Consider the following 27,031-nt stretch of genomic DNA (forward strand, 5'->3'; position numbering starts at 1 on the left):
ATCTTGGCTGCAATGAACATAGGGCCACATATATCTTTTTGAATTAGTGTTTTGGGTTTCTTTGCATAAATACCCAGAAGGGGGATTTCTGGATTGTACGGTAGTTCTATTTTTAATTTTTGAGGAACCTCTGTACTGTTCTCCATAGCAGCTGCACCAATTTGCACTCCCATCAACAGTGCATGAGCACTTCCTTTTCTCCAGGGGAAATGTTTGCCACTTGGACTCCATTTAAGTAAGTTTTATATCTTGACATTTTGTTAATAGAACATTTAATTTTTTTTCTACAAACATTCTTTCTTTCATAAGTGTGATTGCTTAATATGCTATTTCCACATTGTAGAGAGTGAAACATGTTTTAATATTTCCTCCGTTGGCCTCCCTACCTTTCCAATCCTGCCTGGTTCTCTTTGCTCTATTTCTGTTATGCCTTCCTCTGCGTAGAATCAGTTTGCTAGAGATGAGGACGGAATTGTAATGTTAAGGTACTAGGGAGTTCAGTAATATTCACAGACACCCTCCCTCGAACACCCACAGAACACACACCAAACCACAGTTACTCTCCCTGTAATGTCACTGACAGGCTTTAGCACAAGGAAAAATGGCAAATGGGAAACCAGGAATCCACTTGATTAATTAGGTTTGCTGATGTCATAATCCTTGATTGGAGTTCTCTGGTGACTTGGCTGGAAACTTGATTTCAATTTAAGCCATAAGGGAAGTAGGAAGTTTCTATAATCTTATCACCAAGGCATGCAATTTGTATGCCCAAGGGCATGTAATCTGTCAACAAGTTAGACAGCAGAAGAGAAAAGCAAGATCTCGCTGGGGCAGACCTGGGGGCAGTTGGCTAACTAACCCAGACCTGGGTAAGCAGGAGTTGAGTGAGAAAGCCAGTAGATGGATTTTTCCTGAAGATGCAGCTTCCTGCCCCTTCTTGGCTTCCTCAGAATGGGTCAGAGGAAGAGAAAGAAGTGTCAGACTTGAAAACATGATTTTTTTAAAAATATCATTTCCTCCCCCACCATCATTTATAAATGTGGTCCAAACAGCATTTTGGAATCTTAGATTCATAGTCTAGAGAGAGGGGGAGGGTAGGAATAGAGTAAGAGTTTTCCCTTTTCTCCATCTATAATAATATTTTATAATTTCAGGGCAGAATAAAATTTAGAAATCATTTGATTCACAGGTTTTATATGCCAGAACACACTGATTTCTCATTCCTTTTATAATGTAAGCCACAGTTATTAGTATTTATATTGTATATCTATGTATATGTGTATGTACAGTATATATATATATTATATATATAAAATATATATGTATATAAAGAACATGTAATTTGATTACATATTCTTTCAGATTTCCCCATTGTCCTTTTCTGTTTAAACCTCTCCATTGTCCTTTTTGGTTTAAACAACATTTCTGAAGTCATATTGCAAAAAAAGCACATGTTAAAACCTGGTTTTACCTTTGACAAATTAAAGGAAGGAGCATATCTTCCTAGATAAAGGAAAGTGGGGAAATTTGCATAAGCCCCTACCATATGGCAAGCAATGAGCCAGGCACTTTATATTCAACTCCTGGTACTTAATTGGGTATTTTGTCCTTTATGGAAAGTCGCACAGTTGTTAGGTTGCAGGTCTAGAAGTTTTTGACTACAAACCTAGGACTAGTCTGTACTTACTTCTTTCCTTCCGTGTAGACCTTTAAATTTCACATTTTTAAGATTTCCTTCTATACTTCTGTATCATCTTATCTAATTCATTGCTGGGCACAAAGTTTGATTCAATAGCCAGTCAAATTAGAATTATTTTGCCTTCTGAAACTACAGTTTATGGAATTCTGATTCACAACTTGGTACTGCTGTCCCAGTGAAGCAGTCCAGGGTTATGGAAGTTACAAAACCTTGGCTCCAAAACTCATTTTCTTGGATTCTGGCCTCTCTGCAGCTCAATTTTATAACCTGGAAAGGAGAAAAACATGCCTGCCTTGCCTACCCTCCAGTGCTATCTCAAGAATAAAAATGCAATAGGTATGAAAGAATACTCAAAACATCAAATAAAAATGAGGTTGTGAGGCTTTGTTCTTTGAGAGTCCTCATTCTTAACAACAAAAATTAATAACCACAAAATAAGTTAATTCTTAAGTACTCTCTAAGAGTTTAGATAGATAGATAGATAGATAGATAGATAGATAGATAGATAGATAGATAGATGGGTATTTATGTCTATTTTATATCTGTCTATATTTTTTTGCAAAGAAATCACCTATGTTCTCTTTGCCAGACATAAACACACCCTTAGCTTAAAAATTTTTATCTTTCTATATGATGGTAGGAAGATTGAGTCTTTCTATGAGAACCCCCAGCCAAATGAATATGAAATTCTGTTTTCTATCTCTGTGTCATAATGCAGGTAGGGTTTTTGATGAAACTTTTATACTTTTTGATTGTGGTGATTGTTGTAAAAATTTAAAAATTGGAATGTTCTTGCTGGGGATCTTCAGGCTACTTGAATATATACAGAAGCCTTCATTTAAAAAAAATTAAGTTTTCTGGAGGGTTCCCCCCCCCCCCCCAGGAAAATAACATCATTTCAACAAATATTTCCATCACTCTTACATTTGCATAATGTTGATGTTGAGAGAACTAAATTTGGATGCCCATGGTGATTTTAGTCAGTTATTAGCTCATATTGCACAATTTCATTTGTTTCTGTGCATCAGAAAATCTGCTGATAAGTGCTTATTTTTCTAACAGATTAACTAAAAAGGCAATTTAATTTGCTCTCTCTATTAGGCTATTATCTAGACCACACAATTCTGTCTGGTCTCTGTTCACAGTGTCTAACAATAAGTTGCTTTTATTTATTTTTATTTTTGCTGGTTGAATAAACTTGCTGCATTCTGTCCTTTGAGTTGCTTCATTTCAAGTAAGGCATGCATGGTTCATCAACCTGGCCATATTGGGCTTTCTTCATAGGATTTTCCTCTAGTTTCATAACAGACTGGGATGAGTTGTTTCTGCACGTCTCTCTAGCTTAATTTTGGTTTAATTAATTCATTTTACTGTTATTGTACTTACATCACTTGTCAATTTTGGGAATAATTGTCTGTCCTGAATAAAGTATTATTTGAGGGTCTTTTATGGAAAAGAAAGGCCTGCCTTTGTTCCATTCCACAAAACTAACGTGAGATCACAGTGACTGAGTTCTGTTCCTCTGGGTGCCAGGGAAATGAGCTGCTTCACCTGCTTCAAAGCCAGTGAATGCATGGAAAGTTCTCGTATTCCCTCTCCTGCGGATGGCATCAACAGCACAGGTTAAACATTCTGTAGGCCCTTCTCAGCGGCTGAGTTTATTAGTAAATCCCTTTTGGTGATCTAGTTACATAAATAGATATATATAGTACTAATTATTTAAGCCACACTGATACCCTCCCTGAATTTAGGGACCAAATTTTAGACATGGAAAGGCCTTTGGAGATTGTTGAAGATGGCAGCCTATGGAGCCCCCAGTGATCACTTTTTATACATACAACAAGCTTCAGTTTTCCAAGGCAAGAACATACTTTCTTTTTTAAAACTCACTTCTGAGTTCATCCTATTTCAGTTCAATTTAATCATAATTCTCCATAGTGTGCCTTTAGTGGAAGATGGGCGCCATTCTTCATATAAAATTAGAGCCATAGGAGGTAATTTCATACGTTCTATGTTACCAGTGATGGCTGTGAAATAATTCTAGACAGGTAAATATCTACTCAGCTGTTTAAAGTCACGAGTAAGGCAAACACTTGAGGTTTCTATGAAACCCTCCTACAGAATTTCACATTAAGCTTTCATAATCAGAAAGCTGCTAACATTGGTCCCCACAGCCATGTCTCAGGTGGAATACATTAGTTCATTTATCCCTGTCTCTCATCCTAGATTCTCTTCTCCAACCTGTTTTTAATCATCTTTTCTGAGATCTCTCCATGAACCCACAAAGACTTGACAATGGTTAATTTTTAGCTAACATGAGTGCAAACCATATTGTCATCCTCAAGTTATTAAATGACTAAGCTTTCACATGACTCTTGCAAGGAAATATTATATTATATAACAGAAAAGTTAGCAAAATGTAAATGGAATATAATATTCCTTGAGAGTGACTACAACTAAAAGCGTATGTTTAATTCTTGTGAAAAATCTTAAATTTTCAAAGATAAATGACTTAAAACATTTTGAGATGGAGATTTCCTTGACAAGTTAATATCTTTTTAAATATTTTAAACGTATTTTCAATATCTTTATTTTTTGTCTGTTTCTTCTTGCCAAATTACAGCTTCTCACTCAAGTTGTAGATGAGTATCCTAGGGAACTTGTCATGCTCTCACGTGGTTTGTTTATACATTGACTTTCTATCAGAACTTCTTCTGTGCCTGAGTCTATCCTGAGAGTAGGTGTCTCTTTCTTCACTAAAGGTGCTTTGTTAAAATGCCAATGGGACTAGAAGTGAAACTCCTTCAGCCATTCTCAATTATTGATGAAGTGCCAGGAATTTCTTGTCATGCAGAAGCTATCTGAGAAGAAATGCCAAGTAAGATTCTTTCCCAATAAGTAGGCCAAGGTTAGGCACCTGAGTCCTGCCCCCAGGTGCGTTACTCTGTAGATCCGTAGGGTGTCCTAAGGGAGCAGCTCTTAGAAGCTGTGTTAGAGGCATCAATTTCCTTAGCCCTTGAAAAATCCAGAAGTTGGCAACTGAAGCAAAATGTTAACAATTGGGAAATCTGCATCAAAGACATAGGGGGCTCTTTGTGTTATTGTTGTAACTTTACTTTGAAATTATTTCCAAATACAAAATTAAGAAAAGAGAAGTTAGCAGAGGAGGATGAAGAGTTAAAATTGAACTTGGCCTAATTTCAATTTCAACCTGTAATCAAGTTTTGAATGATTTAGTCGCTCTTCCAATGTACTTTGCCTGCACTGAATTCCAAATTGTAACACATCGGTTGAGGGGTAGCTCGATAGTGTTTAAATCTACGGACTTATAAACAGGCTGCGTGGGTTCGAGTTCCCACTTTGCCAGCTACTTGCTGGGTGACACTGAGTATGTTATTTACTCTGTTAACCACTTTCCTCATCTATAAACTGGAAATGATACTAGTACCTACCTTCTAAGGTTGACGTTAGAATTAAGTGACTTAGCATTTGCACAGTGCTTAGCTCAGTGGCTGGCACAGTGTTATAGATGTCTGTTACATTAATACTAATAGTCATCATGCAAATATTTAACTTTAAAATGTCACTGTCCACTGACAGGAAACAAGGGAGGAGAGATTGTAATCAACTGAGGCAAGGAGGGCCTTTTCAGACTGCACAGGATAAAACCATAGAGTATTTCTCCTGCCTGCCCTGTTTGAGGGTCACTGGTGAAGGAAGTAACAAGAATGTCATTGCCCTCCGATGTACTAGGGCTGCAAAGAGGTTTTGCAAATCATTGCTTTAAAGGTGGTTGGCTGGCAATTACCGCTATGCTTCAATTCCTGGAATGGAAAATTTCAGACCATGTAAGTGCTACCAGGCGAAGTGAGATGAAGCAAGTCTATTTATCCTTTTAATCCATTTCACGCTTGTCAAAGTCCCTACAGCAGTGGTTTTAGAGTGCCAAAGACCGTTTATGTGACATCAAGTCTTGCCGCTCAAAGTGGGGTCCCGGAAGAGTATCAGCCCTGAGAGGTTATTAGAAACACAGAATTTCAGCCCTTTTACCCCCAGACCTACCAATTTGGGACCTGTATTTTAACAAGAACCCTACTTGCTTCCTGTACACACCCTGGCTTGAGAAACATGGTGGAAGCCACTGCCTTGCTTCCAGAGCAGTGTGAAAAATCCAGAAGTGGCTGCTTCTGGTCCTTACCCTCTGCCACTTACCCTCCAGGGTCTTCTTTATGAAATCCTGTTGTACTTTCTCTGTAACCTTGAACCGCTGCTGCCCTGCACCCTGCCTGACTGGTAAGTAGGCACATCACTACTTGGAAGAATTCTCAGAATATTCAAGTATAGGCAAGCTACTGTGAGCCCACTGTTTGCTGGGCACCGTGCGATGGGAGAGATCAAAAGATATGGTGATAGTTCACTTAATCTCAAGGCCACATGAGGGAACATCGGGTAACTGCAAAATGTTTACACTTTGCTTTCTGCTTTATGACTAGTCCCACGCAGTGTCACTCAATATGCAGGGTTAATGAAGTTCTCAGTTCTGTTACAAAAAAAGTGCTGAAGCAGGGAGAATTTCTAACGCAGAGAATCAATCCAATTGATGGATTTTATTTCAAAAAGGAGTAGCCAGGCACTTGTCTGTATATTTGCATATTGATTAGCCCCACCCTGTGAACAGTTTGATCTTTTAATTAGGTTTCTAGTGTTTTTGGTCACTGGATTAATGACCCATGTCCTGTTCACTCCTCCCAGGTGTGAGAGTTGGTTAAAATTCCATTTTATAAAAAATCCTTGATGGTAAAAGCATTATGAATTACTCTGCCTGCTGCAGCAATTTTATTTCTGGAATACACACAGTTCATTTCTGGCCTAGAAGCAGGATCTTATTTCAGAGTATATCAAAAGAAGTTGGCATGGCTGTTATCCACATGTATAGCCTCTCTGTAGTCCATTTTCTCTCTTTAATAGTTGCTTGTTGTGGAATTAAAATTGTTCTGTCTATAGCTACATACATACATGGGCATATACTCATATTTATATCCCTCTGCTATCTTTCAGTTTATATTACTTTTATAAGTGAATTGATTTGAGTTAAATAGGTGAATAAATCAGTGGAAGGCAATTACCAGTGAGAATTGTAAAAAAAGAAAAGTGTTCTGGAAGTTTAGAAAATAGGCCCCCAGATCTATCCTGGGAAGGTAAGAAATGGAAGCATCTGAACCCCGAATGTGCGAAACAAAATCAAAAAGTAGTTCAGGCTGTGTCCATCACCTGGTGAGACGTCACGGGCTGTGTCCCACCAGGTCTCAGTGGGCGTCGCCCACCGGGGCTCCGCCCAGCACGGTGCTCTGTTATTACTAGTCTAGTTCCTGTGATTCCCAGCATTTCATCTGAGAAGGCTGCTCTGTACAGTTGCAGCTTTTGTCTTTTATTTGACTTTGGCCTCAGACATTATTACTGCATTTTAAAGAGAATCGTTACACCTACTAAGCACAAAAACATGAAAGACTGACGCTATTAAAGGTTGCAGGTAGAAAACACAATTACAGAAGGTTTGATAACATGTAGGAAAAGAATGCCTAGTATCAAAGAAGGGAGATAGAATGATATCGTGGTCAAGACTCAGAAGTGAGACATTTGTGGGTTGAAATCCGGGCTGTACTACTAGACGCTTGAACGTATTACATTTTCTGTGAATTTTTTTTAAAAATAATTTCAGGATTATAAAAAGAACATGCAAGGATTATTGAAAGAGTTCCCATATAAGTTTCACCCAGCTTCCCCAAGTGTTAACACCTTACATATTAATGGTACAATTATCAATACCAAGAAATTAATATTGGTACTGCACTCCTGACTAATCTATAGGCTTTATCCATATTTTGTTCATTATCTCCAAACTATCCTTTTTTCTTATCCAGAATCCAATCTACTGCCGACATTGCATTTATTAGCTTAATCTCCCGATCTCCTTCAATCCCTGGCACTTCCTCAGTCTCTCTCTCTCTCTCTGTCTTTCATGAACTTGACACTTTCGGACAGTACTGGTCAGTTGTTGTTGTTGTTGTTGTTGTTTGTTGTTTTTTGTTTTGTTGTGTTTTTTTCGTACAATCTCCCTGATTTGGGATTTGTCTTCAAACCTTTGTTTCTTCATGAATAAAGCAGGTCTGTGATTTTGACACAAATGCCACAGCAATGGTATTTTGTCCTTCATGGTGTATCATATCAGGAGGTACATGATGTCAGTATGTCTTGTCACTGGTGATGTGAACTTTGATCGCCTGCTTACGGTTGATGTCTGCCAGATTTTGTTTCTTCACTGTAAAGTTACTGTTTTTCCTTTCGTAATTATCAAGTATCTTTTTTGCAAGATATTTTTGTCACTATACGGTACCCTGTTTCTCACCTAATTTTAACATTCATACTTGCTAAACACAGGCAAAACACTTAGCATAATGCTGATATATTAAATGCTAATTCTATTCTCCTACACAATAGTTATCATTATTTCAATGTAACAAAAACAAGAGCATCATAACATTACTCAGAAGCATAACATCTTATTACAATATGAGTCCATGAGAGAAGTAATTTGCCTGCACTGGTATTAGAGACATCCTATAGCAAATCATTTCCGGTTATTTAATAGGAATCACACAGGAGCTATTTTTGTTTAGGAAACTAGTTTTAAGGAACTATCGCCATGCTAGAGACCTTTGTGTACATGATATAATGTTAACCATCATTGACTCACTGCTTATGAAGGTCCAGATGTTATTTGGTTATTTGGTTCTTATGATAACTTTTAAAGAAGTGTCTTGACTTAACCAGTGAGCAATCTGTGGCTTAAAGAGGTTAAATGATTGATAAAACCACACAGCTTCTAAGTACCAAAGCCAGATGTAATTTCTAGTCTCTCTGACTCCAAAACCATGCAGTATCATTTAAAAATTAGGAAACGACCATTGAAAATTTAAAAATAATTTTCCATCTAGTTCCATTAAAAGATTGTAAAATGTGTGTCTCACGGTTAGTTAGAGGAGTAAGACCTCAATAATCTCTTCTAAGCACTTGTAGGTGAATGTACTTTACTTGGACCTTATTCAGTTTCAAGAAAGTCAATCAATTGTTATGCGCATCCTGGAAGAATACACCCCGTCCCAATTAAGAAATTAAATTTATTCAGTTATCTATAAAAAATAATCTAATAAAAATGATCATTTAATCATTTTTGTTTGAGATATAAATCTTGCTGAAAATCAGATCATTTATTCAGCTATTTCAGATGAAAGCCACAAATACCCTAGCACTACCCTAGAAGTATCACTCGAAATAACCATTTAAGTAAAACAAAATGTAATTTTTCTCAAATTTTATAATTCCTATCAAAAGTAATACCTGGCATATATAAATAAACTGAAAATAATTTGACTTAAGATTTATTTAATCTACTTTTTGAAAAAAAACCACAGATATCACTTTACTATTACTACTATTAATAATAATAATACTATCCCACCTATCAGAAAGCTTCACAATAAACATAAAATTATTTGAATGATTAAAAACAATGTTACAATATGTATAGAAATTAATAATTAATCCATTGATTTAGTCTTGAATAAATGGATACTTCCTATACTCTTTAGACCCTTTGTTCTCATGAACTCATAACACCCGCGATTATTTAAAGTTTAGTTTTTACCAGTTTTCTTCCCACATGCTGCTTTCAGCAGGATTATACCTTATAAAGATGAAATAAAGACTTGGGGGAACCAGAAACATGTAGCTTTATTACTGTAAATAGGACGCTCCCTTAAAACAACAGCAGTTTTTATTAATGATGTTTTTAAAAAATGGTTTTGAGGACTGTAAAAGTGATCACTCCAGATTCTTAACTCTTCATAAGAGGTTTCTGTCTTCAAGGTTTTACAGGCATTGAATAATTCATTTATCTTTGTAATACCACTGAGAGACAAGCAAACAAGTTAAACTGGAACAGTGCGTATTTAGGATTATAATTCTTGTATTATTAAAAAAGAATTAGAAGAGATCATAATAATTAGTCAGAAAACAAATAGCAATAGGCATAAGAAAAATATGTAAGCGATGTGGCTACACTTAGAAATCTAGGAGCATGACTCTGATTGAGACTGATAGTCTGTTCCCAACAATAATTTCCCTTGAAAGACATTTGGGCCTTTCCAAAATATCCACAAAACATCCACAGAGACATTTGGTCCATGCCAACCCATGTGCCATCTACCTAACCCATGTGTCATGACCAGGTAGGTTGCTGAGGCAAGAAGGGTTATTATAGCCAGTACAGCCACAATACAATTATTGGACAAATAAAACATGATAGTATTTTTTTATATATTAATCTTGTAAACCAAAAGTATGCATAAATGTTAGGGGCTGTTTGAACCCAGGGCCATTTTCTAAGTGTGGACGTTTTTGACAGGACCAGTTATCAAGACTGTTTGGTGTGGACCAAATGTCTCCATGGACATTTTGGACAGAACTGAATGTCTGCTACTTATAATTTCATGGAGCATGTTGTGGGGAGAGCTTGATGCAGGTTGTTTGTTTGTTAGTTTTTTTCAATCTATTTGTGGAGAGCACAGCTCACTGGCCCATGTGGGAATTGAACCGGCGACCTTGGTGTTATGAGCACTGTGCTCTAAGCAATTGAGCTAACCAGCCGCCCTTGAGGCAGTTTTGAAGGTCACAGTCATATATTGGCTGTACTTGTTGTACATTTACACTTGACAGCCTGGAATCTATAAACATACTTCTACAAACTCTTCAGAGAATGTTTCATAAATGTATCCTCCCCCCATATTAAGAAGTGGTACTTTCTTTGCTTGTCTCAAAAGTATCATACTTTTCCTTTCAAATAGTTAACTCCTTTCCAGAGTGTAAGGAAGCAATAAATTCAGTTGATATTATTTATGCCACTTATGCTCTTTAAAATTTCATTTCTAATCTTTTATTTGGTATTTTGCCCAGACTCTTAATTAATTTATTGTGACTTCACATGACAATTTTCTTGAACCCTTTTCCCTTTTACATTAGGTATTTCTTAAGGGATGAGATTCAAGACAGGATAATGTTCAAGGTACAGTATTATACAATAGTCTCAATATTGTGTTTCTTTTTCTTTACATTTGCTTTATTGTGACAATATCCAAGATTCTCTTAGCCTTTCTGGTTGTAGAAGAGTTGTGATATATACATTTTTGGGTCATTTTTAATTATTTTTTTTATGTAGATAAAGGAAGCCTAACTAATTAGTGCCACAGCAAGTCTTCTCACACCTAACCAAAATAAATTCCCATATTCATCATTTCAGTTGGTGGCTGTGTGGTGTAACAGTCACACAGCTAGAAACCTGTCCCTTATTCTGCATCACCCTCCTTCACTCCCAACCCTTATTTCCAATGAATCACAGAGTCCTTCCAGTGTCACTTTCTACGTATGTTTTGACCCATCCCTTCCGCTCCCCTGCCCTCAGGTCTCATCTGGCTAACTTCTGTAGTACCTTTGAAAGAGTCAGTGCCATCTCCTCTGGTTTTGCCATCTTCTCCTGCTCTTTACTCTGCCCTTGCCTGTCCTTCTTTGACCCTGTCCTGTACCACTTTGTGAATTCCTTGAAGGAAGGAACTGGGTGGGGCTTATGTACTGTTTTATCCTCAGTCTCTGAGTTAGTGTCTGGCATATATAAAGTGTTGAATAAATAATTGACTGGATGAATGAATGAACAAATAAAACTTTCCTTCAGCTCCACCAATGCCTATTTTATATACCATACTGAGATAGAATAATCATCCAATTACCCAAAGGTAATTATGTTGAATATATAACCATTTAGCTTCAAAGCACTTTGAAATTTGAGTGTTTCTGTTTATGATTTAGTATTTTTTGTGTGTCTGTGTATATGTGCGTTTTAAAAATGGATATAGACAAGGGTAAAGGGGTTAAATATATGGTGATGGAAGGAGAACTGACTCTGGGTGGTGAGCACACAATGTGATATATAGATGACGTGTTACAGAACTATACACTTGAAACCTATGTAATTTTACTAGCCATTGTCACCTTTATAAATTTAATTTTAAAAAGGGATAATAATAATTTTTAAAACTTTGCCTTTAAGTGTGACTTTTCTTATCATTTTGTGTTTAATATCTCAGCAATTAAGAGCACTGCCTTTGCTGTGAATCAAACCTGGATTCGAATTCCAGTTTCCCACAGAAGGCCATATCTAAGTACCCTTTGCTGAGTCAGTTTTGCTTCGAAGCAGTTAGAATATGAACCTTAGGCAGTTGTTTTATGTGTACGTGTATATGTAGAGAACGCTAGGTGAGATGCAGTAGGAAGACATAACTTCAACTGAAAAGCAAGGTACGACTCTCTGAGGAGGTGACACTCGGCTGGACCTGTCGGTGCTTTGCCCCGTATCCCTCTGCCTCCCTGAGTGGGAGGCTGTGGGAGGCAGTTTCTAACACACTAGCAACTTTCTAGCTCAAGTCCTGTATCTCTTCTTTCTGGCCGACAGTACAAACAAGAGTAGTCTGATGGATTAGGGTAGTTAACCACCTTCAGGAGCAAACTTCAATCAGGAGGGGATGGGAGTTGATGGATATGGTTCCAATCTCCTGCTGTCCAGTGAAATGATTCTCAGCCATGTTTTCCCTGCTCTTTCTCAGAGAATCTCCAAGGGGAGACCTGGCTCTAGTGGTAATATACCCAATAACGTACCTATTGCTGGTGTTTCTCTTTTCCTTATCTCACTTCTGCTGCTTCCTTTAGCAAATGGGTCCTAGGATCACCTTCCTGAAAAACTGTCTGCCTCTAAGTCCTTATGTCAGGGTTGGTGTTTGAGGTAACTCAAACTCAGCCACGGCTGAAAGAATATGGAAGCCATGACTGACCAAGGTTGAGAGACAATAGCCGTCAGAAGAGACATCAGACTCTGGCGGTAATCCTTGGCTCTGGTAAAATCCTTTTGGTAAAAGGTAAAATCCTTTTACCAGAGCCAAGGATTAAGGGTGCGGGTGTAAACTAAAAGATATTCTAGATGGTTGGCTGGAGCAGAGGCGGTGAAGGGAAAATTGAGAGGTAGCATGAGCTATTACTGGTGGGCCTTAGAATGCATTTCACTATTTTGGCATTAATGCCAAGGACTGTGGGATTCGAGACTGAATGATTTGAAGTAGGGAAGCGATATGCTAGATAGGATGGAGAATGAATTGTAGGAGCCAGGACACCTATGAGGAAGTTACTGCAATAATAGTGACCTACACTCGGGAAAGGGTTTCAGTAGTGCCTGGAGAGAAATTTCCCAACTGCTGAGAAGCTAGCATCCTATTAAATTGGTATTGTTATTTCTTATCAGTGTGAAGTAGTCATGGTGATAATAACTAAGGCAAAGAGGTCATTTAAACAGGGGATCATTTCATGCATTGATTGCTTTTTAAGATGATGTAGTAACAAATTTTCTTTAAGAACTTATTTTATTTTTTAAAAGTCTTTAATTTATATATTTGTGTATCTGTATCTTATTCTAAAACTATTGAAATACTTGCAGTGGTTGAGAAACTAATGTCATATTCCTCTGGCTCATCCTTAGTAGTAACTGATAGAGTTTGTCATGGATAGATATTTAAACCAGACTCCGGTTGTAGAAGTGAGAATGCCAAAGGTTTGTAAATTTTACCAATTTGCTCATGAGCATGGAAATAAATTAGAATGATGGAGAACAATATACTACAACGATTGCCTTTAAAAAATTGTTTCTGACACTTTCTTAAAGATATATGATTTTTCCATTGAAGCTTTTATTTTAGGGTTAGTAGCAATCACTCATTTTAGTTAGTCCTATGAAAATGGGTTTTGTTGTTCCCATTAGTCAGCAAAAAATTAAAATGATGATAAACCCGGTGTGAAGATGCAGCTTTCATTAAAAAGGAAAGAAAACCTAATTGAAAGTCACTGTGAATTTTGAATGATTAATGCCATGCCAAATAATTTATTGGAAATCTCTGATGGACATAAAAAAGCAATCATTTGCAAAATTGGAAAGAACTAAATTCAATCTAAATATACTTCTCTCTTTTTTTAAGATGTGTGCCTTGAGAGAGATAAAATATAGAAATTGTTGAATTTTAACACAATAGCCTTTTACTATTGGTAGTTTGTAATGCTATTGGGCTCCAAACCAACTAATTAATTTCCCTCTGGATTCTTTTATTTCAGTGGATCATCTTTGTCATAGCTCATTGTTTTTCTTGTTTCTCGTCTAATAGTATCTGGTTCATATTATCTCAAACATACAAAAAAATCTAGGATTTTTGTTTCTTTGTTTTGCTTTGCTGTTTTGTTTTTGTTACTTTACTATATAAATATTATATATTATATATAAAGCATATAATATGATATATATTATATATACTATGTAACAATAAATTATATATGTAAAATTCAAGCTTCAGGCCCCTTTTTAGAAAAAAGAGGAGCAAAATTTATCAACTTTATTCTTAAGTTTCCCTACGTTTTCTCTATACTAAAGTAGCTCTCCAGTAACAAGCATTTTTTATTCTTCGACTATACTTTAAAGGTGGCCATAATATACTGAATCTGGAGAACTCACTGCATCTAAAAACTGAAAATATCTGCAGGTCTAGATCTGTAGGTGCAAGATATCTTGTTCCATGAAACTGCCTTTCAACTATAGGATATACAGAAAAAAAATTGAATACATAATTGTGTCAAAGAAAATCTTTTGATTTTTGTTCAATGAAACTTGACAGATAACATATCTACTGTTGTGGAGAAGACTAATCAAACTACAAAGAACCCCAGAACATATTGCTCATGGTGATGACTGAACCGACTTTCAGTGGATATCTAACAGGCAGTGGTGATGCCAGAGAGAATATTTGATTCAGACTTGAAACTTCCAGATTCCCTCTGGAAGCAAAGAACAGACCAACAGACTGTAATAGCCCAACTTTATTCTTTTCACATACTTCAAACATTTAATTACCAGAAAAAAATACCCTTTATTATCATCCCAGATTCCAGTTTTAAGAGGCAACTATGATGATGGTGTAAAATAGAAGTATCATTTTTGTAAGTGGAAGTTACTTCATATTACATTTACTATTATGCACATTATTGATTTTCTTTTCTGGTTGTTGTTCCTTGCAGAGAGTGAATCTGTCCTTCGATTTTCCATTTTATGGCCATTTTCTACGTGAAATCACTGTGGCAACAGGGGGTAAGTGGTTTTCTACCCATTCACCCTAAATAATCTACAGTTTCACTATAGTCATTATTTTTAATTTACTCCATATTTCAAGAGGGACATTTACTGGGAAAACCATTGTATTCTATCACAAAGTTGTGGGTATAAATAAAACCTAATAAAGAGTAGTATAGCTATAGGAAAAACTTTTCAGCAGGAAAAAAAATGTAGTTATATTAATTTTTAGCTTAGATTCACCACCTCTGCTTTCCTCCTGAGTTTTAATTCATTTTTGAAAGTATAGTAAGACTACACGAATGGGACTAGAACTGGAAAGAAAACATCCCTAAGGAAACCATTGAAGTATTTTTATTTTCTTTTAATGTATATAGTTGATAGATATAAATATACATACACACGCATACACAACCACAAGTATATTAGCTTTAATTGTTTGGTTTTTCCTTGAATGCCACCTGTGTTGACGGACTATTCATTTGAGAGTTTTAAAAATAAACACTGAAATTCATTTGAATTCTTTTCATTCTGTTTTTCTCCACAAACTCTGGAGGTTAGTTTAGAGATTAGCAGTTCCCTAGAAAGGCAATTATCAGTCCTTATAGTTTTTCCCAGAAGTCAGAAATATTTTAACCTTTGAGTGTTACTGACAGAGATAAGCAAAATACCAGAGACTATCCCTTCAGGCCTAGTATAGAGAAGTATAAGCATGAGAGAAAAACATAAAAATGGAGGAGTAAATAAAGGAGCAAATTGAAAGAAATCCACAGATGTGATGAAAAGGCTGTGGAGCACCCATGCCTGAAGCATGGGCCGGAGTCCTTTCCCCTCGCCAGGTTTTATTATTGGTCTTTTGGACGGTGTGGAAACCATGTTGATCACTCTTGCCACATTTTAATATAAAACGTCACAGATATATAGAATTCAGAAAAAGATCAATAATCAGAAATATCCATGACCAAATGAAAGTTTTTGAGCACCTACTGCAAGCAATGATAAATAAAGCTACCTCTGCTTTAGGGATGTATAGACTAGTGGACTATTGGGCAAGGTGAAGTAGAATGTAGGGAGTTCCTTAGAAAATACAAATGATGAAATATGGATTTTTCAGGGATGATAAAGCTCCAACATCTGTGATGATCCTTTAAGACTGTCTAGAGAAATTATTGTTTAAGGTATTTCTTGAAGTCCGTCACAATTGTTGTGGTTGTGTAGGGGACAAAGAACATGACAGGGAGGAATAGCAAGAAAAATGCAGAAGAAGAAATAGGTGGGGTAAGTTTGGGATAGTAATTAAATGAGTTTGAGTGAAACTAGGGGTATGTTTACCAAAAAAATGGCATATTTAGAAGAAAAAAGCAGGTTGCGGTATTTTATCTAATGCCTCAAGGGGGAATTTGAGTCATCAGTCGTTAGGTAAGTAGTAAACTTTATGAAGATGAATCAACACATTTGTGTAATGCCTTACCATATAAAAAAGGCTGGAGTTCGTACATAAAATTGGAAGAATATTGCAATAGTTTATGTGACAAATATTGAGAGCCTTGGTGATTCTGTGGCTTCAATCCCAGGGAGAAAAATGATGCTGTGAACAAAAATTACAGACTCAAGCAGAAGAGCTAGTTTTAGGGAAAACCAAAGGCTGCAGTTCTAAAAGTACTAATTTTATGTACAAAGAAGGACTACATATAAGTAAAATTCACAGAAAGGCTGTCTTTTTGAACTCACCATGTATTTCTGTGCTTCTATGGTGCCAAGCATTTAATAGGCATTTAATTAATATGTTGAAAGATTGAATGAAAAGGAGAAAGGTAAAATTAAAAGATTGCTCCTATAAGCCATGAATTACATCATGTTCTCTCACATCTTTAAAGTATGATATAAATGTTGTCATCGTATAATATGGACATTAGTCATATTTTCTGACCTTTAGGTTACCAGTGTTCCAGTGAATTTTAAAGTGAATGATTAATCACATTTGTTCAGAACCTATACACACAGTGTTAAAAATATAGACAGCTTTGCACTTTCAACTTCTCAAATTGCTTTGTCTTGAATCTCATGTCAGTGATTCAGCCAATGTGGAGTAAGATTTCCATTAGCCAAGTTGGTAGGAAAAAAACCCAAACAGATGGCTACGTCATCTTTATTGCTCAAAGTCCCATTTTCCTTTGAAAAGATCCTGAAAATCTGGTGTCTTGAATGATCTCTATCTTCTCTGAAGAAAACACTAATGTAAAGAAACTTTTTTTCTGTTACTTAAAATACGCTAGCATGGGACTTGCATATAAAGGCATACCTTGTTTAGAGAGCCATAGGCAAGCTACTATAGTTGTGGACCTGGGTTTCTTCAAAAGGAAACCAGAATCTCCTATAAAAGTATTCAGCTACATAAATAGCGTGTCTGCACTTTCATTGATGATTCATTCAATCAATCATGATTGAGCCCCTACTATGTAAAAGGCACAGTACATGATTCTTCAATGTATGTAGAGAAAAATAAACTATGACTTCTGGTCAGAAGCTTAGAATCTAAGAAGAGAAAGGGGTTTATGGCTAAGCAGTAAGAGAATGCCGACGTTAAGTGCTAAGGAGTGGACGGTTGCCCGAAGAGGAAGTCACTCTTGTTGGACCAATCAAGTACAGGTTTGTGAAAAAGATAACATTGGACATTGGCTTTCATGGAATTTTAGGCCAAGAGTCAGGTTGAAAAGAGGTGGATAGGGAAGGGACATTCCAGACAAGGGGGTGCTGAGCTACGTGGTAGTGCTGAGCCCATATCGAGCATATTTGGAGGTCCATCAAGTAAATGTGTTTATTTGGAGTGGAGCATTGGACTAAGAGCCTAGTGGGAAGAGTAATGAGAAATACTTTGAACGTTAGAAATTTGGATAATGCCCAGCAAGCATTGGGTTTCTTTGAGAAAAGAACAGATTTGGCAGTGGGGAGCAGTGTAAGGTGAGGGGATGAAGGCAAAGGGAGCAGTTAGCAGCAGGTTTTTCAGTTCTTCTGCATGGTTTATAGTGTCTGAACTAGGATGGGTGCAATGGAAAAGGAGCGAGGGAGGCAGGGCAAGACACATCATTTGACTTGTTTAATCTCTATGGTTGCAAAGGTTTCCAGCCTAAAGGATCCATTAGGACTCAGTGAATAAAGCTAACACTTTAAAAGAGCACTTCTGAACCACACACGTTTGATGGGTCTCTTCTGTGATTGCCTAGGTGTTATCAGCAGATAGACTTACCTAACAAATGCTCATCACATTACAAATCTTAAAAAGTTACTAACCGTGAAAGGCTTGGAAGAAAAATAGACCACAGTTAGGTTAAATAAAGTTTACTGCAGGCTGTTCCAAATAGATTGGGAACTGGGAGTTTAAGTAGGAACACATAGGTTTCTGTGAACCTATCAAGAGATATTCTTGACGATCTACAAATTCTTCTTGAACTTGTTTCTACATTGGATTTGGGGAAAAAACAGTGAAAGGTTAAAGTGGATATTTTAAACTACAATTCTCCTCATTTCTACCTCAATGTTTTCCCATTTCCCATACCTCCCTTATAATCAATCTCTCTCTCTCTCTCCACATAGCACAAATTTATTTAAACCTTAAATGAACTTAAAGATAATATCTTGTGTTATTGCTAGGATCAACACAATTTCAAAACAAAAAGTAATTTAAAAATACAGATGTCTGGTCATTTATTTATGAACTGAAAAAATGAATCTTTTCTTATTAAGCATTTTAATTTTCAAAAGCTTCAATCATCCGCTCAAATAATACACAGAACAAATTGGAAATACCATCTTATTTTCTGGTTCACTAGTAGCAGAATCTGAACACATGAGTTTATCTTTCTATTTAAAAGATACTCCAGAATATAAATATTTCACACATTAAAAAATGAATGATTGGTGCATTTCATAAAATTATTTCTGTTAATGGCACCAATAAGTCATATGGTTTGCATGTCATACTGCCTTTTATTTTTCAGTATATATGAATATACTGGTTATTTTTTATTATTGGACTGCTAAGGCTGTCTTTTAAATGCTTCAAGAAGTAGAATTAAGTTTGAGGATTTGATTTTTAACTCTTGCGACCATCACTAGTAATATTTTTTCATGAGTCCATTGTGGGTACATATAACTATGATGATAAAAAAGGGTGGGGTGGGGAGGTAAGTACTGATTTACGTAATGGGGAAGAGAAGAGTTGAAGTCATCCAGATAATTCTGGCCCCAAAATTTAAGTATGTAGATGTATGCTGATTAAAGTAGCGTGTGGAATTGCAGGCAGTTGTACATGAAATTAAAAATCAAAGATGACATGAATTCAAAAGATAATGATGACCATGAATTGTTTTCCTTGATTATATGAAGGATTTGCCCTCCCTTCCTTTCTCCACTAATTTCTAGTTGGAGATTGAATAAGAAAACTGTTTAGAATTTTAAATCTGTTTAATTTTGTTTGCCACATCATATTTAATAAATGATAATTAATAAAGTAAATATACAATGTTCATTAAGTAATCAATTTTTAATATCTGAAAAATTAATATATGATATTTTAAAAAGTCAAACAAACAAAAGTAAAAAGTAAATTTCCCATCTTACCCTGTGTCCTAGTCCACTAGTTTCCCTAAGTAAAAACAGCCATTACTCTGTATATTCAATTCTAATTTGGTATATTCAATTCAAATTTAGACTAATTTCCTATATCTGGTCAAAATCATTTTTCCTGCAATAAGAGGGGTTCAAAAGTAGTGCCTTTTATTTTGGTTGGGTTTTCAGGAAGTATATTATCAAATGTTTCAGCTTTTTGTTCGTTCTCACTTTCAAATAGCAACATTTTAATTGTAGTTCCAAATAACACTTCATGCTTTTTAGAGGGACTTGATTCATAACAGTTATAAAAAGTTTTTAAAGAGCAGTGGAGAGGTACTTATTACTCATGATGATCAATTTATAAATACCAACCCCATCGTTTTTCGAGTCTATAACCTCAAGTAACAGAACTTGATGCATCCATTAACTTTCTGAATCTGGTAAAAAAAAAAGTGAATGGAGGTATTTTTGTCTTTTTTTTATTATTATGAACAGAGAGCAGAGATTATGGGTGTCTGGCAATCTGATGTATGAAGGGAAGGCCCTGAGGAGATAGATGCTGGACAGAAGTAAACCCATTCCAATTGGGTTCACTAATTTAAAGTTAATAAACACAGCCGCAAGGATTCCTGGACAGAAAGATAAATTCTGTGATGTCTGCCTTGTGGTAGCTAAATAATTCTCTGTGATTTACTTCTGAAAACTGGACAGCTCGTCTTAGAAGTGCTCCTTGGTAATTTACTCTAGTGCCCAACATCCAGCAGCAGATTCAGCAGATATGCCAAAATGTATTTTCCCAGTGGCTTTATGAATTACATATTCACATGACCTTTTGTTTCTATTCTGTATCAACATGTCATATTTCACTAGCACCGCCTCCTTGTGGATGGGGGTGAAGTGTGGCTGAAGCAGAAAGAGGCCCAGAGAGGGGCCACCCAGCAACCCTACTTGAGTCAATAGGAAAAGCCAGAAAAATGCTACAGGCAGAAATATGGGTAGAACGAAAGAGGACAATTATACGCAAACAAAAGAGAGAGGACCATTGGTGTATGACGGATAAGTCATGATTGGGGAATCGGGGAAGGTTGATCAGCAGAGATGAGGTCTGGGTACAAAGTAGATTTTCCAGGCTTATCCTATTCCATTGTCATAAATCTACTTGTCGCTAGTGCTTGGACATTCACTTAGGAATGAACATTTGTCTGTAGAAGGTGCCATTTATACTCTTCTGGATCCAGGCTTTATTTAAAACACTGGCAACACGTATTTTGCTTGCATTCTTCCTTAGTCACTGCATCAGTAATTCAGATAAATAACAGTATTACACAGATGCTCAAATACATCACCCAGTTGAATACAAAGGGAGTCTAGGTGACTCTGTTTAATTGATAAAGTAATACCATACAGCAGATGCTCTAACACTAGTGGTCCCATCCTTGAAAAGAAGGGGGGAAAAGAAAAACACTAAGCAATGCAGAGCTGACTTCAGATCCTGGTCATTTTAGGAATGAATTCAAAAGAGCTCCCTCAATTCTTGCTGAAGCCAGCAACTGAAATTCATTTTCTTGGAGAAGCAATCTGGCATCTAAGTTAAGATAAATGCACTCTTGAGTCAGAATGTGTGGTTCGTAAGTCAAGCCAGTCACCTCTGTATGATCTTCAGCAAATTCCTTAATCTCTCTTGCCTCAGTTTCCTGATCTGTAAAATAGCACAATAAAAGAATGTAGGTCATAGGGATTTTTGTCAAGATTAAATTAACTAATATATGTTAATGATGTATTTCATAGAAAATACTACAGAAATAGCATATATTATTATTACTGTACTTTGTATATGTAAGTTTTCTCTTTTATTCCTTTTCAAAATACTTTCTCTCTAAAATTGGGCTTGCTTGTTAAAGCAGTTTGTCTGTGGTTTTGCTTGTTTGTTTGTTTGTGTGTTTGATAGGATTAGCCATGCCTCACGGGGTGTTTAGAGACTTAACTCGGCATGACCTCTAACTGCTCCTATTACACGCTGGCTCGTCCAGTCATGACTGGGAGGTATATTGGCCTGGAGAGGACTTGGGATGTCTTCTTTATTAGCATGGATGTATCTGTCATCCCTTAAGTGCAGTGCAAATTCTCTTCTAAAAAGCCCCCAGGATGGACATTCTGTGAATCTGTGACTACCCAAAAGTCTTAGCAACTTTGTAACAAACACATGGCAGAAGAGTTTTGAAATGTTTCTCTCTAATTCTGGTATCAATGTTTAAAGCTGGGTAACAGGCATTATTATAATCAGCAGACCACGTATATCATTTGCTTCTTGTCTGTATAACAAGATCTTTAAGAACAAGTCATCAAAGCATAAAGTTAGTTATGGGTAAACTGATGGTGGGGATACAGGATGGACATTCCCCCAGTGGCATCCAAGCTGCCTTTCATAGACTTGAGACTCACTTAATTGCCAATAATCCAGTTTGAGAATGTATTAAAGACCCACCCCAAATGCAAATTAAATATTTGTTTAGTTAAATTTATGTGTGATGTTTTACCTTTGAATTAGGAGACAGATATCCTTATGTGTACCTATTATTTCAATGCTACCTTTATTTTTAGGATCTTTTCCCAATTTTTTCTTCTTTTTTTAATAATCCACTAAAAGCCAGTAAGTATAATGTAAAAACAGCTCAAAATTATATTCTCACTTCAACTGATACAGTTCTGGAGCTGAGACAACAGTACTAAAAAATAGTAGTTCTAAAAGTTTTGTTGGGTATTTCCAATGGGATTATGGTGGGTTTAGATTACTTTGTTGATCTGACTAGCCCAAAGACTGCAGAGAGATTTTCATTTAATCTGCTTGAATTATTGTTCAAATAAGAAGGTTCTGCTGAAGGCAAAAAAGATGGGGAAAATTGCCTTTAATTGGTTTATTGTCAATTTCCACAGCTACTTAAAAAACAAAGCATCCTTTTAGCTAATAGCTTGTAGAGAAAATCCACAGCACTTGTAGATTAACCTACAAAAACACAAAATTAAGAGAATTTCGAACAATTAAGTTTGGCAAAAAAAAAACACAACAACAACTAAATGATAGAGTGAAAACTTCTAATATATGTTTTAATTGTGGTTAAAATATACATAGGATAAAATTTACCATTTATGAGTTTACTGTTTATGAAGTTTTAGTCTTTGAGCTCAGCTCTAAATAAATGTTTTTTTCTTTGATAAGCGGTCATCTCTTTAGGTGACTGATCAGTCATTCTGAGTAACGGAGCCACCCTGAGGAAGCTGGGTACATGGCTGCCTATCAGTGAAGGCGTAGAGTCAGGGATGGACGTAGGTCAGAAGGGACGAACTCCAGACCACAGGATTCCTCAGAAAGAACAGTTATGTCGGATAATGGACAGCTGCTGGCCGCTGTCAGCAAACACACTGTTGGGCAGAGGGAAGATGACCTGATGGGACAGCCGCGGATACCTCAGTATAGTGTTCGGTCAAGAACATGTAGAATGCAGGATCTCAGGACCAGCTATTGAAGGTGCTCACGAAGGCGGTGGTACTGGCAAGGAATTACATTAGCTCTGCATCTGTAAAAATATCTCTAGTGAGAAATCTGTGCCTTTTAATATTGTCCAAGTGGCTTCCTCACTTCAGTGTATTCCTTGTGCAATAAATAACTGTCTCTTCTACATACATACAGACTATACAAATCACTTGCTTTTTCTATACACAGGTAGATGGCACACCTGTCTGGTCTAAGGCAAAAGCATGCATTTCTTTTTCTTCTAGAGGCAATGGTGTTTGTGCAATGGTTGATCCTCCAGCATTTCTCCTGCAGCTTGCACCTTAGTACCAGTCTCTCACCTCTTGGGGGCTAGGGGGAAGCTGCTATTCAATTGTTTGTTTGTTGTTGTTGTTTTTAAAAAACCTCATTTTCATCAACTAAACTGCAATAGTATTTTTCAATATATCCTGCTTAGCAGGTGGCTGCCACTGAACTGATAAAAGGTAAGAATGAATAATAGGCTCTGCCTCAGAGTTACCTGGAATGTCTCTTTTTAAAAATGTGGAAATCTGTTCTGCACAGACCTACACTGGCTGGTGTAGAATTTCGGCGGGGAGGGCGTTTGTGGGGGGGACACAGGTCAGCAACTCGGCTGGAAGATGAGGTCAGGGTTAAGATGACTGTAGTAAAGAGTGTTGAAGCCTGCACAGTGTTTTCTCCTAGGGTCTGTTTCATTTTAATAAAAATAGCAAAATTTTCTAACGTTTCACATTTCAAGATGTGTGTAAGTTTTGTACTTTAAATTAGTTATTATTTTATTTGAGAGATGGGAAAACTGATGTGGACAGTGTAGACTAAAGCCCCAGCCCCAAGCACCTCTGGGCACCACCACTCCTGTTCAATTAGACCTTCTGGCAACAGGACTCGAGAATGTGATTTTTAAAAGTTCCCCAGGTGATTCTTATGTGTGTTATGCTTGCTTGGGGAAAAAACACATTTTAAGAAACACAGCACCTTTATGTACCATCTGCTCAACGGACACTTGGTAGTAAAAATGAACTTATAAAAAGCTTTCTCCTTACACTTAGAGAAAGCAATGAGAGGTTTTAGGCAGAAATTCGACTACAGCTGCCTATGAACCATAAAAGGAAAAGAAAAAAAGTCTTTACTCATCCCTCGATAGCTGATCTAATTACTTCTTTGTAATATTTGATTGACACGTCAAGATTTAGGCCACGTGCACAGGATTGTTCTTGGAAGGCTCAATGTCACCTCTGTTTTGTGCCTGACTTCCAGAATTTGTCATTGGGGACAGGTACTTGCTCTTTTCATGTGTGTGTGTGTGTGTGTGTGTGTGGATTGGCAGCATTGAAAGACAGTTTGTGCCTGATGTCTTATGTTAACTTTTCCCCACATCTATTCTCTCTATGCTATAATATGGCTTATCCCCTCTCCCCTATTCTTTTTTATGTTGTTATTTTTCAAGGGAGTTCTGCATATTCTTGTCAGTATTTCCCCAATGAGAAACATAGATTGACGGTCTCCTCTCACCTTGTTCGGATTAATATTATAACCATGTGCTGTGTGGATAAGATCTCAAAGGGGGCATAGAGGAGAAGGCTTTTTTTTTTTTCCCTTCAAGAGTAGGATTCAGCAAGACAGTATCTGTCACAACCACCTCATTCAGATAATTCGTTCCTGAAATGAGCATTTACAGTCACTCCTTGCAAAATCAAGTCAGAGCAGTTAGCTTCAGAGAAGTGGTATAAATGCCAATCTGAGGAGCTGCTCTCCCTCTTATCCTTGGCGCATATTAAAGGCAATGTCTTTTCTAAAATTAAAGTCTTCTATAGGAGAGCCTTTTGTATCCTAAGTGTAAAGTAAAAGAATGTATAAAAACCCGTTTCTTTCCAATTTTGAAGGATAAAGAGTAAACGCATAACTAAGAAAGAGCTTGCGTGAGTCCCCAGTCTTGGCAAGGCAGAGTTAAGAACACAAATGTCGAAAATACCATTCTGGAGGTCTTGATTTTATGACCTTTCAATCAATTTGGGGTTGTTAGTTCAACCACACATTGCCGTCCTTTCGTGTGGGAGTCAAACTTGCTTCCTCTTGGCCCACACAGGCCGGCACAGACCACAGCATCTTATCTGACAGCCACATAGTAGGTTTGCACGTTCCACCTTTACCTCCCATGCTTTGGCTCACAGAGTAGGTCTTCATGTGTGCAGTTCTGCTTGAAGATACTGAGAATCTATCTGTAACTTAGAGACTATTTCAGGTAATTTATTAACACTGACCACTGAGGGTAAAAATGTTTAGCTTGCTGAATAACTTAAAAAATATTCCAAGTTGTTCATTTCCGTATAGCAAACCACAATTCATCATGTTCATTCCATTTCCCTTACACAGAGAGTAGCTTTATGCCAGTAAATATCAGTGTTGTCCAGTGTTTGTAAAATCTGGAGTGATAGTACAACCCCTGGGACCTTCTAACCTTAAGTGATTTTTCTTTCTCCACTAGATGAAATTTAAGTATTTAGACCTTGACATTTGGCCATGAGACCCACTATCCCTGGTGAAGAGCCACTTGATAGCAAGGGAAAAAAGCAATTTCTTAATCTAATGAAGTAGATCCCTTAAAACCAGGGGTAATATATTTGCAGTCTGTTTTAAAAGATAAACAAACAAGCTCCATTTAGGAGCAGCCTTGCTGTCCGTGGATAGTGGTTTCCATATCCTGTGTTTATGAAGCATTTTCCTGCTACTTCTGATGTATCCTAAAATGCTCTCAATGTTTTTAGTCAAGCGTGTGTTGGTTATGGCATTTGGTCACACCGCCCTTCCTGTGCCTTAACTCGAATGCTGATGAAATATATTTCCCCTTGCTCGGAATGAAAGAAACGAATATATAAATTCTCATAGTATAGGCTTTATAAGTCATTATGCCTTTTGTTTCTATAAAATCAAAATGATCTTAACAGCAATGGGTCAAAAAGTAAAAATGTGAATACTTCAGAGCACTAGGGACCATGAATGCCTGGAGGTGTTTCAAACCTACTTTAACTCTGTTTCTGACAACTGGTCCCTAGGTTTAAAGACTTCCTCCCTAATGCTGCACTTTCCGTGCCAATGATTACATACATAGATGCAGTGAAGAAGCTAAATGATTCCAATATGTATTAAATTAATTCTTAGGGAAAAATCCAAAGGCAAATGAGAGTCTATAACCTCGCATTGAAGAAGAAAGAACTATGAGTGAATGTGATCTTGTTCTGGGTTGAAGAGAAGTACCAAGGGTCAACATTTTAGTGAACCTTTTAGTACTAGAGTCCACTGTTTACAAGGAACAACGCTGAGCACTTTGAGGAAGTATACCAGCAGGCATGGTCTCTGTCCCCAAGAGAGGGAGAGATATATGATTTACCTATACAGGTGGGTAGGCTACAGTATACCTGTAGTAGACCTTCCATATTTATCACCGGGCAGACGGCGCAGTGTGTTGGTTAAAGGTGCAAGCTACAGAGTATCATGGCCTTGGTTCAAACCCTGCCTCTGTAATTAGTAGTTTTGTGCCTTCTTTTCCTTAGATTTCTTATATATAAATTGGGTATATCAATAGTACCTTCTATACAAATTGTTGTGAGAATTCAATGTTATAATACATATGAAATGCATAGAATAATCCTTGACAAATGCTAAACACTCAATGAAGGTTAGCCCTTTTTTTTATATTTTCTGAGGAATATATCTATTCCACAGTTGAGAAATATTACTACAGCATATAATTTCCTCCCCAAATTGCATTTGACCTTGTCTAAAGAACGTAGATGCTGGGATGCTGGGACACAAGCTGAATTCACAACTAGTTGTGAGACTCATTCCAGCATATCCTCCCCACAGTGGTAATGCAATCAGTATTTAGGGAAAACCATAAATAATATATGCTGTGGACCTTAAG

The 27,031-nt window shown here is 36.8% G+C and overlaps 1 protein-coding gene across 2 annotated transcripts in view; it reads left to right on the forward strand.

Moving 5' to 3' along the window:
• Positions 1-27,031, forward strand: part of PLXDC2 (plexin domain containing 2) — a 391,914-nt gene that overhangs the window by 194,560 nt on the left and 170,323 nt on the right. For both annotated transcript variants that reach the window (XM_019756009.3, XM_088789077.1), the window contains one exon: positions 14,915-14,984. In XM_019756009.3, the coding sequence (XP_019611568.1) occupies positions 14,915-14,984 (70 nt within the window). The remainder of the gene's footprint in view (positions 1-14,914; positions 14,985-27,031) is intronic.

The sequence above is a fragment of the Rhinolophus sinicus genome, chromosome 1 (assembly GCF_057876585.1).
Source record: "Rhinolophus sinicus isolate RSI-liver-muscle chromosome 1, RSI-T2T, whole genome shotgun sequence".
Lineage (NCBI taxonomy): Eukaryota > Metazoa > Chordata > Mammalia > Chiroptera > Rhinolophidae > Rhinolophus > Rhinolophus sinicus.